Here is a 15160-nt window from a genome sequence, read left to right on the forward strand (position 1 = left end):
CAGGGACTTCTCTTCTACAATGTTACATTTATGTCTGAAGCACTTATTCCCATGATCTGTTATTTGTAGTCATTTGTTATTTATATGATTGTCACGTGTATTACTGCTGTGAAGCGCTATGTACATTAATCGAGGTATATAAATAAATACATACATACTTTATTAATCTGAGATAAATAAAAGACTAGTAGTAATGTGTAGAAACGCCACTTGATGGCAGCACCATATCACAAATCCTGAACCATTAAGTGAGGAGCAATTAGCATGTCCTTTATTTCCTATGTGTATAATTAGTAAAGTATTAAGCATTGCAGGTGTGAAGCGCTTAAACGAGCAACATCGTGAATATGCATTCTGAATTTTAAGTTGATTTCTCAAATGTATTAATGTCCCTTAATATATATATATATTTTTAATAAAGTATATTAAACTGAATACTTCTATAACTGAGTAAAATGTATAACTACCAGCACTTAATACATTGCTGGGAAAATAAAATGTCGTTTAGTTGGGTTTATTTTTGTAACCGGCTATTATGATCGCTGCACCATTATTCAGCAGCATCAGCGTGATTATCGCATATTTTACAGCATATTCTGTATATAGGTTACCAAGCTACTAAATATGCACATATTCAAACTGTAATTGGAGTTACATCGCATTGAAATAACGTATTCCCGGATGTTATAATGTATCATTTATTCGTTGAAGTTGCAGAATATGTAAGTCACGCGTGTGTTAGTACAGGCGACGCAGGACCGCCTGCGCAGTAATACTGCATTCACCAGCATCTCTATGCAGTCACTGCCCGCCTCTTGCCCTTGCGGTACCTCTTGTTTGATTTATAGGTTTCTTCTGGTTTGTCAAGGGAGGCCCCCTTAAATTGTTTCTTGGTGAGCAGATCCAGCAGAACCATCTTCCGCAAATCTGTGTGGTCCAGAATCCTGGGAACTATTTATAGAAATGCGTACAAAAGGTGAACATGTCAGTTTCACTCCTGTTGTATTTTATTCGTTTACTTTTGAAATACTAATATTACATTTCTTAAGTAATTTCTGATATATATATATATATATATATATACACACCCTATATAAAGGCTACCTATCATGTCAATATGTATCAAGCCCAATGTCACCCTAAAAATCACGTGGGAGATATTTTGGGTGTTGTTTCTCGAAGTCTCCTGGCCACATTAATGACGGTAAAACTTTCCCACTAAACCCTAGGGGATTGTGTTCGCTTTGATCAATCTGGACCGGTATTTCTTTTCACCCACTTTTGCAGCCGGTAGCCTTTCAGAAAATGAAACCTTTTGCTGTTGATAAGCTGGGTGCAGTTTTTGTACGCCCTCGCTTTGAGAGCAGTGTATATAATACAGCATACTCTGTGATACTCTGTAATACTCTGTGATACTCTGTGATACTCTGTGACGGAGTTTAGCATCTTCACACATCCTGCTGCAGCAGTCAGTAACGTGCAGTCCTGTGTGTCATATTTATACAACCATCATTACGATTCCCAGAATGCTTACTGGTAAAAAGAACCAAAGACAATGTTGTTAGGTTCATTTTGCGCAGGATTTCCTTGTACTATACAGCAGCGGTGCGCAAAGATTATTTTTGCGGGGCGCGGACTTCACTTACATTTCCTCTGCGCCGCTTCGCCATGACAACGCTGCATCAAATGACGCAGCGGGGTCATGATGTGTGTGGCGCCATAGCAACACGCGTCAAATTACGCCGTTGGTGTGACGTGACGTCATGTGACCCACGCGTCATTTGACGCTGGATATTGGGTAAGGGGGGGGGGCGCGAGCATAGGAGCTGGCAGGCAGGGGGGCGCAGCACAGAAAGTTTGCGTGCCCCTGCTATACAGTACACCACCTGCTTGTGCGCCGGCGTTACCATGCTGATTACTACAACGGGCGCCACTTCCACCATCTTTCCTGCATGTACTTGTTGGGTCTCCATAATATCAGTGAAATATGAGTGACATGGCGGTGGATAAATAACCCCAAGATGATCAGGTAGGGTTAAGGATTGAAAATACATTGATACATAAATCAACGTAGATTGTGTTTTACCAGGATCATCGGTGATCTCCGTTTCCAAGTCTTCTTCTAGGACGGGTGAAGATATTTTGATGGGCGCCACCAAACTAAGGAGGTCTGAGCCGCCCAAGAATGGGTTGAGTCGAACGGATGAATGATCCCAAGGCTTCTCCGGCAGGTCCTTAATATGCAGGTAGGCCTGGATCTGCAGTAGCTCGTCGGTCTTCTTCTCGAGGATACCTGTAGGCAAGGATGAAAGAACACCATCAATGGAGGAAAATGACGTGCAGGAATGGGTGACCTGCTGTCGTACATGTCCAGCGTGCCCTTTGTAAGATGACCATTGGTATACACGCTAACTTAGGAAGAAGGGGGTAAGATGGTCCGTGGTTCACAGCAACTTCAGCAGCCAACGCATGGATGTCTAAAAAAACTTTATTGATCGCTAGCAGCAAACATCAGGCAACCACTCTAACATGTTTCGTCCAGGCTATGGACTTTTTCAAAGAGTGCTGATAGTGTATGGCAGCCAAATAGATATAGGGAGTGGTGAGTGTATGCCACCAATAGAAACAGGGAACGTATTTAAACCTCACCTGTGGTAGATTAATCATTAAAGTGGATAACTATCTCCCCAACAATCCCCATAGCAATGGCTGCACAACAAGGTATTTACAACATACACATGAAAAATCTTAAAAACAAAACAGAACATATAATGAATAAATGTAAAAACACAACTACTGATGTTTTAAGTTACCAGCATCATTATTATTATATAAAGCTATATCAATTAATGGAAGTATACAGATGTATAACAAAGGATTTCATATATCTAGTACTTATAAAATCTTTTTTGTACTTATAAAGCATTTTCAGTATCAAGATTCACTTTAAAGGGATATAAACATTTTATCAATTTATTCACATAATTCATATCCATGAATACAGTGGCAACCGCATGACAGACAGTAACTTAATATGTCACCTCCCAGATCACAATGTAATTGGGTGAACACTGTGAACCCACCCCAAAACTTAGCCATTACCCCATCAGGAAGTGTTTCAGTTCCCACTCCTGATTGATGCCGGCCGGATGGAGTGTGTTCAGAGTGTACACCCAATACATTTCCTGTTTATTTAATACCCCCTCTCTATGGCCTCCTCTAGCGTTACAAGGGATATGTTCAATTGCCATATAGGAAAAGTTGGCTATTCCCCCTTTAGGGCATCTGGAGAAGTGTCTGGGAACTGGATGAGACACATCATTCTTTTTAATAAGTCTGACATGCTCGGCAATGCGGGTCTTGACTGGCCGAATGGTTCGTCCCACATACAATTTTTTGCAACCACATCTCAAAAGATAAATGGTGTAGGATGTATTACAATTCAAAAATTCTTTAATAAAATATTTTTTTCCATTGATGTCAGTTTGGACAAATTTTGTACTATGAACATATTTACACATGGAACAATTTCCACATGCATAAAAACCTTTAGGAATACTACCAATTCTTTTAAGATCAGTTTTAGTTTGAAAGTGACTTGGCGAGAGGTGTGATGCTAGTGTCTTAGCCCTACGGAATGAAAATTTTGGTCCCTTCAAGGTAAACTCAGCAATATCCTTATCAAGGCACAGGGTGTGCCAATGTTTATGCACAATGTCGCATATAAGCTTGGATTGGCGACTATAAGTCGTGATGAATAATGGACTCATATCACTATACTTGCTCTTAGATTGTATGTACCCCTTATGATGTTTGTCTTTTTTCTTTTTATCGAGGATTCCAGGGCGATCCAAAGTCATAGCGTACTCGTATGCTGTCTGGATATCTGTATATTTGTAACCCCTGGCTTGGAATCTCTCAAATAGTGCTTGTGACTGCAAAGAGAAATTCTCGTCATCAGAACATATCCGTCTCAACCTTACAAATTGGGCCCTCGGAATACTTTTGATTAAAGATTGTGGATGACAACTTTTGGCTGACAGTAGTGTGTTTCGGGAGTTTGGCTTGCGAAATATGTCAGTTTGGATTAGCATGTCATGGTCTATGTAAAGGAGCAGGTCCAGATAATTGATGCAATTTATATTTTGTTCATAAGTGAATTTGATATTAACATTATTGATATTAAGTGTGTTTATAAATGCTACAAGTGATGATTCATCGCCGTCCCATATAATAATGAGATCGTCGATGAATCTTTTATAGTAAATAATTTGTGAACGATAAGAATTATTACTGTGATATATATATTGTGCTTCCCATAACCCCATGAATAAGTTTGCATATGATGGTGCAAAACTTGTGCCCATTGCAGTGCCTAATAATTGTAAATAAAAACGTGAATCAAATAAGAAATAATTGTGAGTTAATAAAAATTTAATAGATTCTAATAGAAAAGTGCAAAGTGAAGTGGACAGATGTGATAAATTTAAAAAGTGCGTGATAGCTAATAACCCGTGATCGTGATTAATGATGGAATACAGAGAGATCACGTCAAGGGTGACCCATCTGTATTCTTTTTTCCAGACCAGATCCTTTACATCTACCATGAGGTCCGTGGAATCCTTAATGAATGACGGTAATGCCAGTACCAATGGTTTGAGATAAGAGTCCACATACCGCGATAACCCATCTCCCAAAGATCCAATACCTGCCACTATAGGACGACCAGGAGGGTCGACCAGTGACTTATGGATCTTTGGGAGATGGTGGAATACCGGAATCACGGGATGTGGACTTCTCAAAAATTCAATCTCATGTTTGTCTAATGTACAAAGTATCTTTCCAAATTCAATAATTTCATCTAGTTGACTAATAAAGTCCTGTGTTGGATCCTTTTTAAGAAGTTTATACTGATCCGGATTCCCTAGCTGCCGTAATGCCTCCTGTTTGTATTGTAGGGTGGATAAAACCACAAGGGCTCCACCTTTATCAGCATTTCTAAACATGATGTCTTTGTTATGCTTCAAGGTGTCTAGTTCATGAATCTCCGTGTATGACATTAAACTTCTTAAAAAGGATCCAACACAGGACTTTATTAGTCAACTAGATGAAATTATTGAATTTGGAAAGATACTTTGTACATTAGACAAACATGAGATTGAATTTTTGAGAAGTCCACATCCCGTGATTCCGGTATTCCACCATCTCCCAAAGATCCATAAGTCACTGGTCGACCCTCCTGGTCGTCCTATAGTGGCAGGTATTGGATCTTTGGGAGATGGGTTATCGCGGTATGTGGACTCTTATCTCAAACCATTGGTACTGGCATTACCGTCATTCATTAAGGATTCCACGGACCTCATGGTAGATGTAAAGGATCTGGTCTGGAAAAAAGAATACAGATGGGTCACCCTTGACGTGATCTCTCTGTATTCCATCATTAATCACGATCACGGGTTATTAGCTATCACGCACTTTTTAAATTTATCACATCTGTCCACTTCACTTTGCACTTTTCTATTAGAATCTATTAAATTTTTATTAACTCACAATTATTTCTTATTTGATTCACGTTTTTATTTACAATTATTAGGCACTGCAATGGGCACAAGTTTTGCACCATCATATGCAAACTTATTCATGGGGTTATGGGAAGCACAATATATATATCACAGTAATAATTCTTATCGTTCACAAATTATTTACTATAAAAGATTCATCGACGATCTCATTATTATATGGGACGGCGATGAATCATCACTTGTAGCATTTATAAACACACTTAATATCAATAATGTTAATATCAAATTCACTTATGAACAAAATATAAATTGCATCAATTATCTGGACCTGCTCCTTTACATAGACCATGACATGCTAATCCAAACTGACATATTTCGCAAGCCAAACTCCCGAAACACACTACTGTCAGCCAAAAGTTGTCATCCACAATCTTTAATCAAAAGTATTCCGAGGGCCCAATTTGTAAGGTTGAGACGGATATGTTCTGATGACGAGAATTTCTCTTTGCAGTCACAAGCACTATTTGAGAGATTCCAAGCCAGGGGTTACAAATATACAGATATCCAGACAGCATACGAGTACGCTATGACTTTGGATCGCCCTGGAATCCTCGATAAAAAGAAAAAAGACAAACATCATAAGGGGTACATACAATCTAAGAGCAAGTATAGTGATATGAGTCCATTATTCATCACGACTTATAGTCGCCAATCCAAGCTTATATGCGACATTGTGCATAAACATTGGCACACCCTGTGCCTTGATAAGGATATTGCTGAGTTTACCTTGAAGGGACCAAAATTTTCATTCCGTAGGGCTAAGACACTAGCATCACACCTCTCGCCAAGTCACTTTCAAACTAAAACTGATCTTAAAAGAATTGGTAGTATTCCTAAAGGTTTTTATGCATGTGGAAATTGTTCCATGTGTAAATATGTTCATAGTACAAAATTTGTCCAAACTGACATCAATGGAAAAAAAATATTTTATTAAAGAATTTTTGAATTGTAATACATCCTACACCATTTATCTTTTGAGATGTGGTTGCAAAAAATTGTATGTGGGACGAACCATTCGGCCAGTCAAGACCCGCATTGCCGAGCATGTCAGACTTATTAAAAAGAATGATGTGTCTCATCCAGTTCCCAGACACTTCTCCAGATGCCCTAAAGGGGGAATAGCCAACTTTTCCTATATGGCAATTGAACATATCCCTTGTAACGCTAGAGGAGGCCATAGAGAGGGGGTATTAAATAAACAGGAAATGTATTGGGTGTACACTCTGAACACACTCCATCCGGCCGGCATCAATCAGGAGTGGGAACTGAAACACTTCCTGATGGGGTAATGGCTAAGTTTTGGGGTGGGTTCACAGTGTTCACCCAATTACATTGTGATCTGGGAGGTGACATATTAAGTTACTGTCTGTCATGCGGTTGCCACTGTATTCATGGATATGAATTATGTGAATAAATTGATAAAATGTTTATATCCCTTTAAAGTGAATCTTGATACTGAAAATGCTTTATAAGTACAAAAAAGATTTTATAAGTACTAGATATATGAAATCCTTTGTTATACATCTGTATACTTCCATTAATTGATATAGCTTTATATAATAATAATGATGCTGGTAACTTAAAACATCAGTAGTTGTGTTTTTAAATTTATTCATTATATGTTCTGTTTTGTTTTTAAGATTTTTCATGTGTATGTTGTAAATACCTTGTTGTGCAGCCATTGCTATGGGGATTGTTGGGGAGATAGTTATCCACTTTAATGATTAATCTACCACAGGTGAGGTTTAAATACGTTCCCTGTTTCTATTGGTGGCATACACTCACCACTCCCTATATCTATTTGGCTGCCATACACTATCAGCACTCTTTGAAAAAGTCCATAGCCTGGACGAAACATGTTAGAGTGGTTGCCTGATGTTTGCTGCTAGCGATCAATAAAGTTTTTTTAGACATCCATGCGTTGGCTGCTGAAGTTGCTGTGAACCACGGACCATCTTACCCCCTTCTTCCTGTGTCATCATTTCCGGCGGAGCACGCTGACGCCAGCTACACCAGAGGAGGAAGCCGCTGCAGAATTCCCTGCACCAACAGGGACGGCTTTTTCGTGAGTACTCCTAACCTCCACGCGGTATTTCAGGGAGATTATTGAGGCGGTTAGTGCCGGGCTGTGATTTACTTGGGGGCGCCCCTTAGGGAGGTGTCCCCCTGTACCTCTATCCGGCTTACTATTACCCAACTCCCTGTTTTCAATACCGGAGGCTTATTGTTTCATTAATCATTGCTGGGTCTCTCTTCAATCAAGTTGCCATAAAGTGTGTGCACTACCTGTTAGCAGCCTCGGTATACTGGGTAATTCCATATTCTCTACACGCTAACTTACTCCAGCTCAGCTGTGTGATAAAGGTCCAGTGTGGTCTTCCATTAGACCTTACTCTATCCAAGCTTAGCGGACCAGCGAAAAGGAATACAGAACCAGGAGTGGGCCGTTATCATACAGCTGACCTGATGTTGGGTGCCGGCCGGGTACCACTTGTTGAAGAAGGATTGTAGTCACTGCTGTAAGGATTCTTCCCGAAATTCTTCTCCCATTTTTGAACATCAGTTACACCTCCAGGTGTCCTCTGGCCTTACCCTGTCTGCCGGAGAACCTTTGCGTGAAAAGTAACTAAGGTGTCACCAAATCGGTTAGGTTTGATGCAGACACAAAAAGAGGGGGTATTAAATAATATGCCGGCTACACGGCGTTAACACAGAGTACGTAACTCCCACGTTATCCGGGCGCCATGAAGCTGGGATGTGGGACACGGCGCCCGAAAGGCGGTAACTGCCATTCAAGTCAGCGGTCATTGATTTGACGCAGGATCGGAAAGTTGACCTCTCACCACGGCTTCAGGACTTTTTGTGTTAAGAAATCAGAAAAGCTAAAGCTCTACGTCTAGTGGCGGCCAACGCCGGTCCTCAAGGGCCACCAGCGGGTCAGGGTTTCAGGATATTCCTGCTTCAGCACAGGCGGCTCAATCAGCGGCTCAGTCATTATCACTGTGCAACCTGTGCTGAAGCAGGGCCCTTGAGCAGTGGAGTTGGACACCCTGGCCTACTCTTTTATTGCATTGCCTTTTTTTCTCCTTTGGTTTTCTCAGGTCGTTGTTGAAGGTTTTGGGGGGTTTGTTGTAGTTTTGCTGATTTTGTTTTTCAATGTGTGTGTTTTTTTTTTTTTTAATGTTTTTGATATATTTTTCTAAAAATCAAAAATGATGAAAAGAGAGAAAATCGGATGGAAAAAAAAGTGTTAAACTGATAAGTCTTACGGGAGGCATCAATGGATAGCACAACAAGGGTCCAATGATAAAACAAACATAAAACAGCAGAGATGCAGTTATGTAGTTACGTGCTCTTACGCTATTGCTACTATGTTGCTACATTGAGGTGAAACTAAGCAATACTTACTGAAATACTGCATTACATTTAAATATGTGAGTCCCTCACTCCCTCCCAGCAACTCTTTCACGGACGAGGGGTCACAGTGGAAAGTTGTGAATAGACTGTCCACCGCTGTTATCAGCTGGTCGAGAAGCTTGTTGTTCTCCTTGTATCCTTGCTCATAAATGTTAGCATCTTCAGTGGTCTTTTGGAGTTTTGCCTGGACACAAAGTAAATGCAGTTAGAGAGAAGCCCAAGGGGGGAGGGACATCTGTTAGTGAGTTTGGTGGCGTTTTAATGGCTGAGATGGCGGTTCCGTGATGGTGAGACTGGTACCTGACGAAGACTTACACAAGAGAGTTGTACTTACTGCGAGGCCTCACAAATTGTGTGTTCTGATTTCACCGCAGGCAAATGTGTACACGTGTTCTAACTATACAAAAGTGAGGAATGAATGAAAAGCAAAATGTTTTGTGTGGTTTATATGTAGTTGGGGTGTAACTAGAAGCATGCACACGGTCAATCTCTTACCTCCACCTGTTTAAGGGTAACATGTGTCTCCTCAAGAGATTGGTTTTGCTGGGACTGCAAATTAATAATTTCATCCTAGACCGACAGAAGAAAAATGTAACCAGAATAGCAAAACAGTACAAAAAGGGGAATGTATCTTTTAATTTAAGTAAATATAAAAACGTACAAAATAAGAGAAAAAGAAAATCACAACATAGCAAAGAATTAGAAAATGATGGACATGCCAATGCATTGCAGGATTACATTCCCAAGCACTTCTGGATTACATGCCCGTGCGTTTCTCTATTACATGCCCATGCGTTTCGGGATGACATGCCTGTGCGTTTCAGGATGACATGCCTGTGCATTTCTCTATTACATGCCCATGCGTTTCTCTATTACATGCCCATGCGTTTCTCTATTACATGCCCATGCGTTTCTCTATTACATGCCCGTGCGTTTCTCTATTACATGCCCGTGCGTTTCTCTATTACATGCCCGTGCGTTTTGGAATTGCATGCCCATGCGTTTTGGAATTACGTGCCCGTGCGTTTTGGAATTACGTGCCCGTGCGTTTTGGAATTACATGCCCATGCGTTTCGGGATTACATGCCCATGCGTTTCGGGATTACATGCCCATGCGTTTCGGGATGACATGCCTTGCATTTCTATATTACATGCCCATGCGTTTCTCTATTACATACCCTTGCGTTTCTCTATTACATGCCCGTGCATTTCTCTATTACATGCCCATGCGTTTCTCTATTACATGCCCGTGCGTTTCTCTATTACATGCCTATGCGTTTCTCTATTACATGCCCGTGCATTTCTCTATTACATGCCCGTGCGTTTCTCTATTACATGCCCATGTGTTTCTCTACTACATGCCCATGTGTTTCTCTATTACATGCCCATGCGTTTCTCTATTACATGCCCGTGCGTTTCTCTATTACATGCCCATGCGTTTCTCTATTACATGCCCGTGCGTTTTGGGATTACATGCCCATGCGTTTCGGGATTACATGCCCATGCGTTTCGGGATTACATGCCCATGCATTTCGGGATTACATGCCCATGCGTTTCAGGGCTACACACTAGTCAGGAGGTCTCTGGAATACCTGAGGAAGAACTCTGTGAGGTTCGAAAGTCTATTGGTCCAATGAGAGGTATCATACTACCTACTCCTTCTCCTCTGTTACTACATGGAAGAAAGGACCAACATGGCTGCCTACACTTCTTTCTTTGCTATGGAAGACACCTCAATCAGCTGTCTCACATGGCAGGTCTACAGCATGAGTCTAGTCCAACTGATGATGAACCCATGAAAGCTTAGAACTGATCAACTATATGTTGGTCCTATACAATTATATTCCCTACTTCTTCTCCCTCCTGTTACTTTACTGCCATCGGTGTGCAGGTTCTCTGGTTTCTGTCTTTTTTCGGATCATTATATATCTTAGACCAGGGGTGCGTAACCTTTCTCCCCTGCGCCCCCCTGCCGGATTTCCCCCAATGCTCGCGCACCCCCTCATTACCTTGGCTCTGGCGTTCTGACATCACAACGTCATGTAACATCACGTCAACGCGATGCCAGAATCCGTCTGAGCCAAGGTATTTCATTTATATGCCTTCGGGAAGCGCACGGGGCCTCTAAGCGCCACGCCCCCGAAAAGAATTGGGCGCACACCCCAGTTTGCGCACCCCTGTATTAGACCATCCTACATAAATCTGTACATAGACCATATTACAACTCCTCTAACGCCAATGGGATGATATGGTTTTGTGCAGCTGGTGTGGCAGCTCCATTAAAGTTGAGTGATACTAAAGACAGACAGAGGTCATTACACTCTGCTCATATTACTCGACCTCTCTGCAGGATTTGACACCGTGGACGACCCTCTTCTCCTTCACATTCTCCATACTCTTGGTATTCGGAACAAAGCTCTATCCTGGATCTCATCCTACCTCTCTCGTAGTTTCAGTGTCTCTTCTGCTAACACCTCCTCCTCCTCTATCGATCTCTCTGTGGGGGTACCCCAGGGCTCTGTCCTGGGACCTCTTCTCTTTTCTCTTTACACACTCTCTCTAGGTGACCTAATCACATCTCTTGGATCCAAATATCACCTCTACGCTGACGACACACACATTTACTTTTCAACACCCGACCTTACACCTGCTGTACAAACCAACGTTTCTGAATGTCTCTCTGCTATATCATCCTGGATGGCCCTCCGTCGCCTTAAACTCAACATGGCTAAAACAGAGCTCCTCATACTTCCTCCCAAACCTGGCCCTACTACCTCCTTCCACATTACTGTTGGGAGTACTATCATTCACCCAGTAGCCCAAGCACGCTGCCTAGGGGTCACACTCGACTCCTCTCTCACATTCACCCCTCACATTCAAAACATTTCTAAAACCTGTCGCTTTTTCCTCCGCAATATAACAAAGATACGCCCTTTCCTCTGTTACTCAACAACTAAAACTCTGACTCAGGCCCTCATTCTCTCCCGTCTTGATTACTGTAACCTCCTGCTGTCCGGCCTTCCTGCCTCTCACCTGTCTCCCCTACAATCTATCCTAAACGCTGCTGCCAGAATCACTCTACTCTTTCTTAAATCTGTCTCAGCATCTCCCCTCATGAAATCCCTCTCCTGGCTTCCGATCAAATCCCGCATCTCACACTCAATTCTCCTCCTCACTTTTAAAGCTTTACACTCTCCTGCCCCTCATTTATGTGTTATTTGTATTATTTATCATTTCTATGAGTGTCGCGTGTATTACTGCTGGGGAGCGCCACACACACACACACACACACACACACACACACACACACACACACACACACACACACACACACACACACACACACACACACACACACACACACACACACACACACACACACACACACACACACACACACACACACTAGGTCCCCAGAATAGCTCTTTACATATGAATCATGTTCCTGGCTTGCAGTTACTGGTTTGCATTTTCTGTGTGGCAATGCCTCTACAAAGCTGTACAGTCACCCACAAGTAACAGCTGCCCGTCGCCCCTCCAAACGCCATCCCCCCCCCCCCCCCGCTGCCAACATGAAAAGCACAGTGTGCGTGTATTAACACCTTCACTGCCAGAGGCCCCTGTAATGCAGTGTCAAACACAAAGGGAATTCTCTCGGTTTCTGATGAGCCAGTTCCACGTTATTCTCTGTAGTTTCTTGTGTTTATCGATTTTGCGGCTGGATTTAAGGGGCAAATATAATGGATTATTAGAGAGCTGAGGAGCTGTAGATGCAACTATTTCTTAGTTACTTCATTTTTAAGGATTGAATAGATTATAAATAGAATATATAGTTACTGCAGATACTCAGTCTTGTTATTTTTCTACAGAATTGTCTGAAAAATAACTTGGCTACGCGATGTATGTAACGGGTTCCAAGTTATGAGATAATGCTGCAGGGGCAGATAATGCTGCAAGGGCAGATAATGCTGCAGGGGCAGATAATGCTGCAGGGGCAGAGGATGCTGCAGGGCAGATAATGCTGCAGAGGCAGATAATGCTGCAGGGGCAGATAATGCTGCAGGGGCAGAGGATGCTGCAGGGGCAGATAATGCTGCAGGGGCAGATAATGCTGCAGGGGCAGAGGATGCTGCAGGGGCAGAGGATGCTGCAGGGGCAGAGGATGCTGTAGGGGCAGATGAGAGGATGCTATAGGGGCAGAGGATGCTGTAGGGGCAGAGGATGCTGTAGGGGCAGATGAGAGGAAGCTATAGGGGCAGAGGATGCTGTAGGGGCAGAGGATGCTGCAGGGGCAGATGAGAGGATGCTGCAGGGGCAGATGATGCTGTAGGGGCAGATGAGAGGAAGCTGTAGGGGCCGATGAGAGGATGCTGCAGGGGCAGATGATGCTGTAGGGGCAGATGAGAGGATGCTGCAGGGGGCAGAGGATGCTGCAGTGGCAGATGAGATGAGATGAGGATGCTGTAGGGGCAGATGATGCTGTAGGGGCAGATGAGAGGATGCTATAGGGGCAGAGGATGCTGTAGGGGCAGAGGATGCTGCAGGGGCAGATGAGAGGATGCTGCAGGGGCAGATGATGCTGTAGGGGCAGATGAGAGGATGCTGCAGGGGGCAGAGGATGCTGCAGTGGCAGATGAGATGAGATGAGGATGGTGTAGGGGCAGATGATGCTGTAGGGGCAGATGATGCGGTAGGGGCAGATGATGCTGTAGGGGCAGAGGATGCTGTAGGGGCAGATTAGAGGATGCTGCAGGGGCAGATGAGAGGATGCTGTAGGGGCAGATGAGAGGATGCTGCAGGGGCAGATGAGAGGATGCTGCAGGGGCAGAGGATGCTGTAGGGGCAGATGAGAGGATGCTGTAGGGGCAGAGGATGCTGTAGGGGCAGAGGATGCTGTAGGGGCAGAGGATGCTGTAGGGGCAGAGGATGCTGTAGGGGCAGAGGATGCAGCAGGGGCAGAGGATGCTGTAGGGGCAGAGGATGCTGTAGGGGCTGATTAGAGGATGCTGCAGGGGCAGATGAGAGGATGCTGCAGGGGCAGATGAGAGGATGCTGCAGGGGCAGAGAATGCTGTAGGGGCAGATGAGAGGATGCTGTAGGGGCAGAGGATGCTGTAGGGGCAGATGAGAGGATGCTGTAGGGACAGAGGATGCTGTGGGTGCAGATAAGAGGATGCTGTAGGGGCAGAGGATGCTAGAGGGGCAGATGAGAGGATGCTGCAGGGGCAGATGAGAGGATGCTGCAGGGGCAGAGGATGCTGTAGGGGCAGATGAGAGGATGCTGTAGGGGCAGAGGATGCTGTAGGGGCAGATGATGCTGTAGGGGCAGATGATGCGGTAGGGGCAGAGGATGCTGTAGGGGCAGAGGATGCTGTAGGGGCAGAGGATGCTGTAGGGGCAGATGAGAGGATGCTGCAGGGGCAGAGGATGCTGCAGGGGCAGAGGATGCTGTAGGGGCAGATGAGAGGATGCTATAGGGGCAGAGGATGCTGTAGCGGCAGAGGATGCTGTAGGGGCAGATGAGAGGAAGCTATAGGGGCAGAGGATGCTGCAGGGGCAGAGGATGCTGTAGGGGCAGATGAGAGGATGCTATAGGGGCAGAGGATGCTGTAGGGGCAGAGGATGCTGCAGGGGCAGATGAGAGGATGCTGCAGGGGCAGATGATGCTGTATGGGCAGATGAGAGGAAGCTGTAGGGGCCGATGAGAGGATGCTGCAGGGGCAGATGATGCTGTAGGGGCAGATGAGAGGATGCTGCAGGGGGCAGAGGATGCTGCAGTGGCAGATGAGATGAGATGAGGATGCTGTAGGGGCAGATGATGCTGTAGGGGCAGATGATGCGGTAGGGGCAGAGGATGCTGTAGGGGCAGAGGATGCTGTATGGGCAGATGATGCTGTAGGGGCAGAGGATGCTGTAGGGGCAGATTAGAGGATGCTGTAGGGGCAGATGAGAGGATGCTGCAGGGGCAGATGAGAGGATGCTGCAGGGGCAGATGAGAGGATGCTGCAGGGGCAGAGGATGCTGTAGGGTCAGATGAGAGGATGCTGTAGGGGCAGAGGATGCTGTAGGGGCAGAGGATGCAGCAGAGGCAGAGGATGCTGTAGGGGCAGATGATGCTGTAGGGGCAGAGGATGCTGTAGGGGCAGATGAGAGGATGCTGCA

At 44.2% G+C, this 15160-nt stretch overlaps 1 protein-coding gene across 1 annotated transcript in view; it reads right to left on the minus strand.

Moving 5' to 3' along the window:
• Positions 1-717: 717 nt before the first annotated feature.
• Positions 718-15160, minus strand: part of CCDC63 (coiled-coil domain containing 63) — a 30388-nt gene continuing 15945 nt past the window's right edge. The window contains exons 7-10 of the mRNA XM_075567876.1: positions 9495-9569; positions 8991-9183; positions 2087-2293; positions 718-951 (exon numbers count right to left, since the gene is read on the minus strand). Of these exons, the coding sequence (XP_075423991.1) occupies positions 794-951; positions 2087-2293; positions 8991-9183; positions 9495-9569 (633 nt within the window). The 3' untranslated portion in view covers positions 718-793. The remainder of the gene's footprint in view (positions 952-2086; positions 2294-8990; positions 9184-9494; positions 9570-15160) is intronic.

The sequence above is a fragment of the Ascaphus truei genome, chromosome 13, assembly GCF_040206685.1.
Source record: "Ascaphus truei isolate aAscTru1 chromosome 13, aAscTru1.hap1, whole genome shotgun sequence".
NCBI lineage: Eukaryota > Metazoa > Chordata > Amphibia > Anura > Ascaphidae > Ascaphus > Ascaphus truei.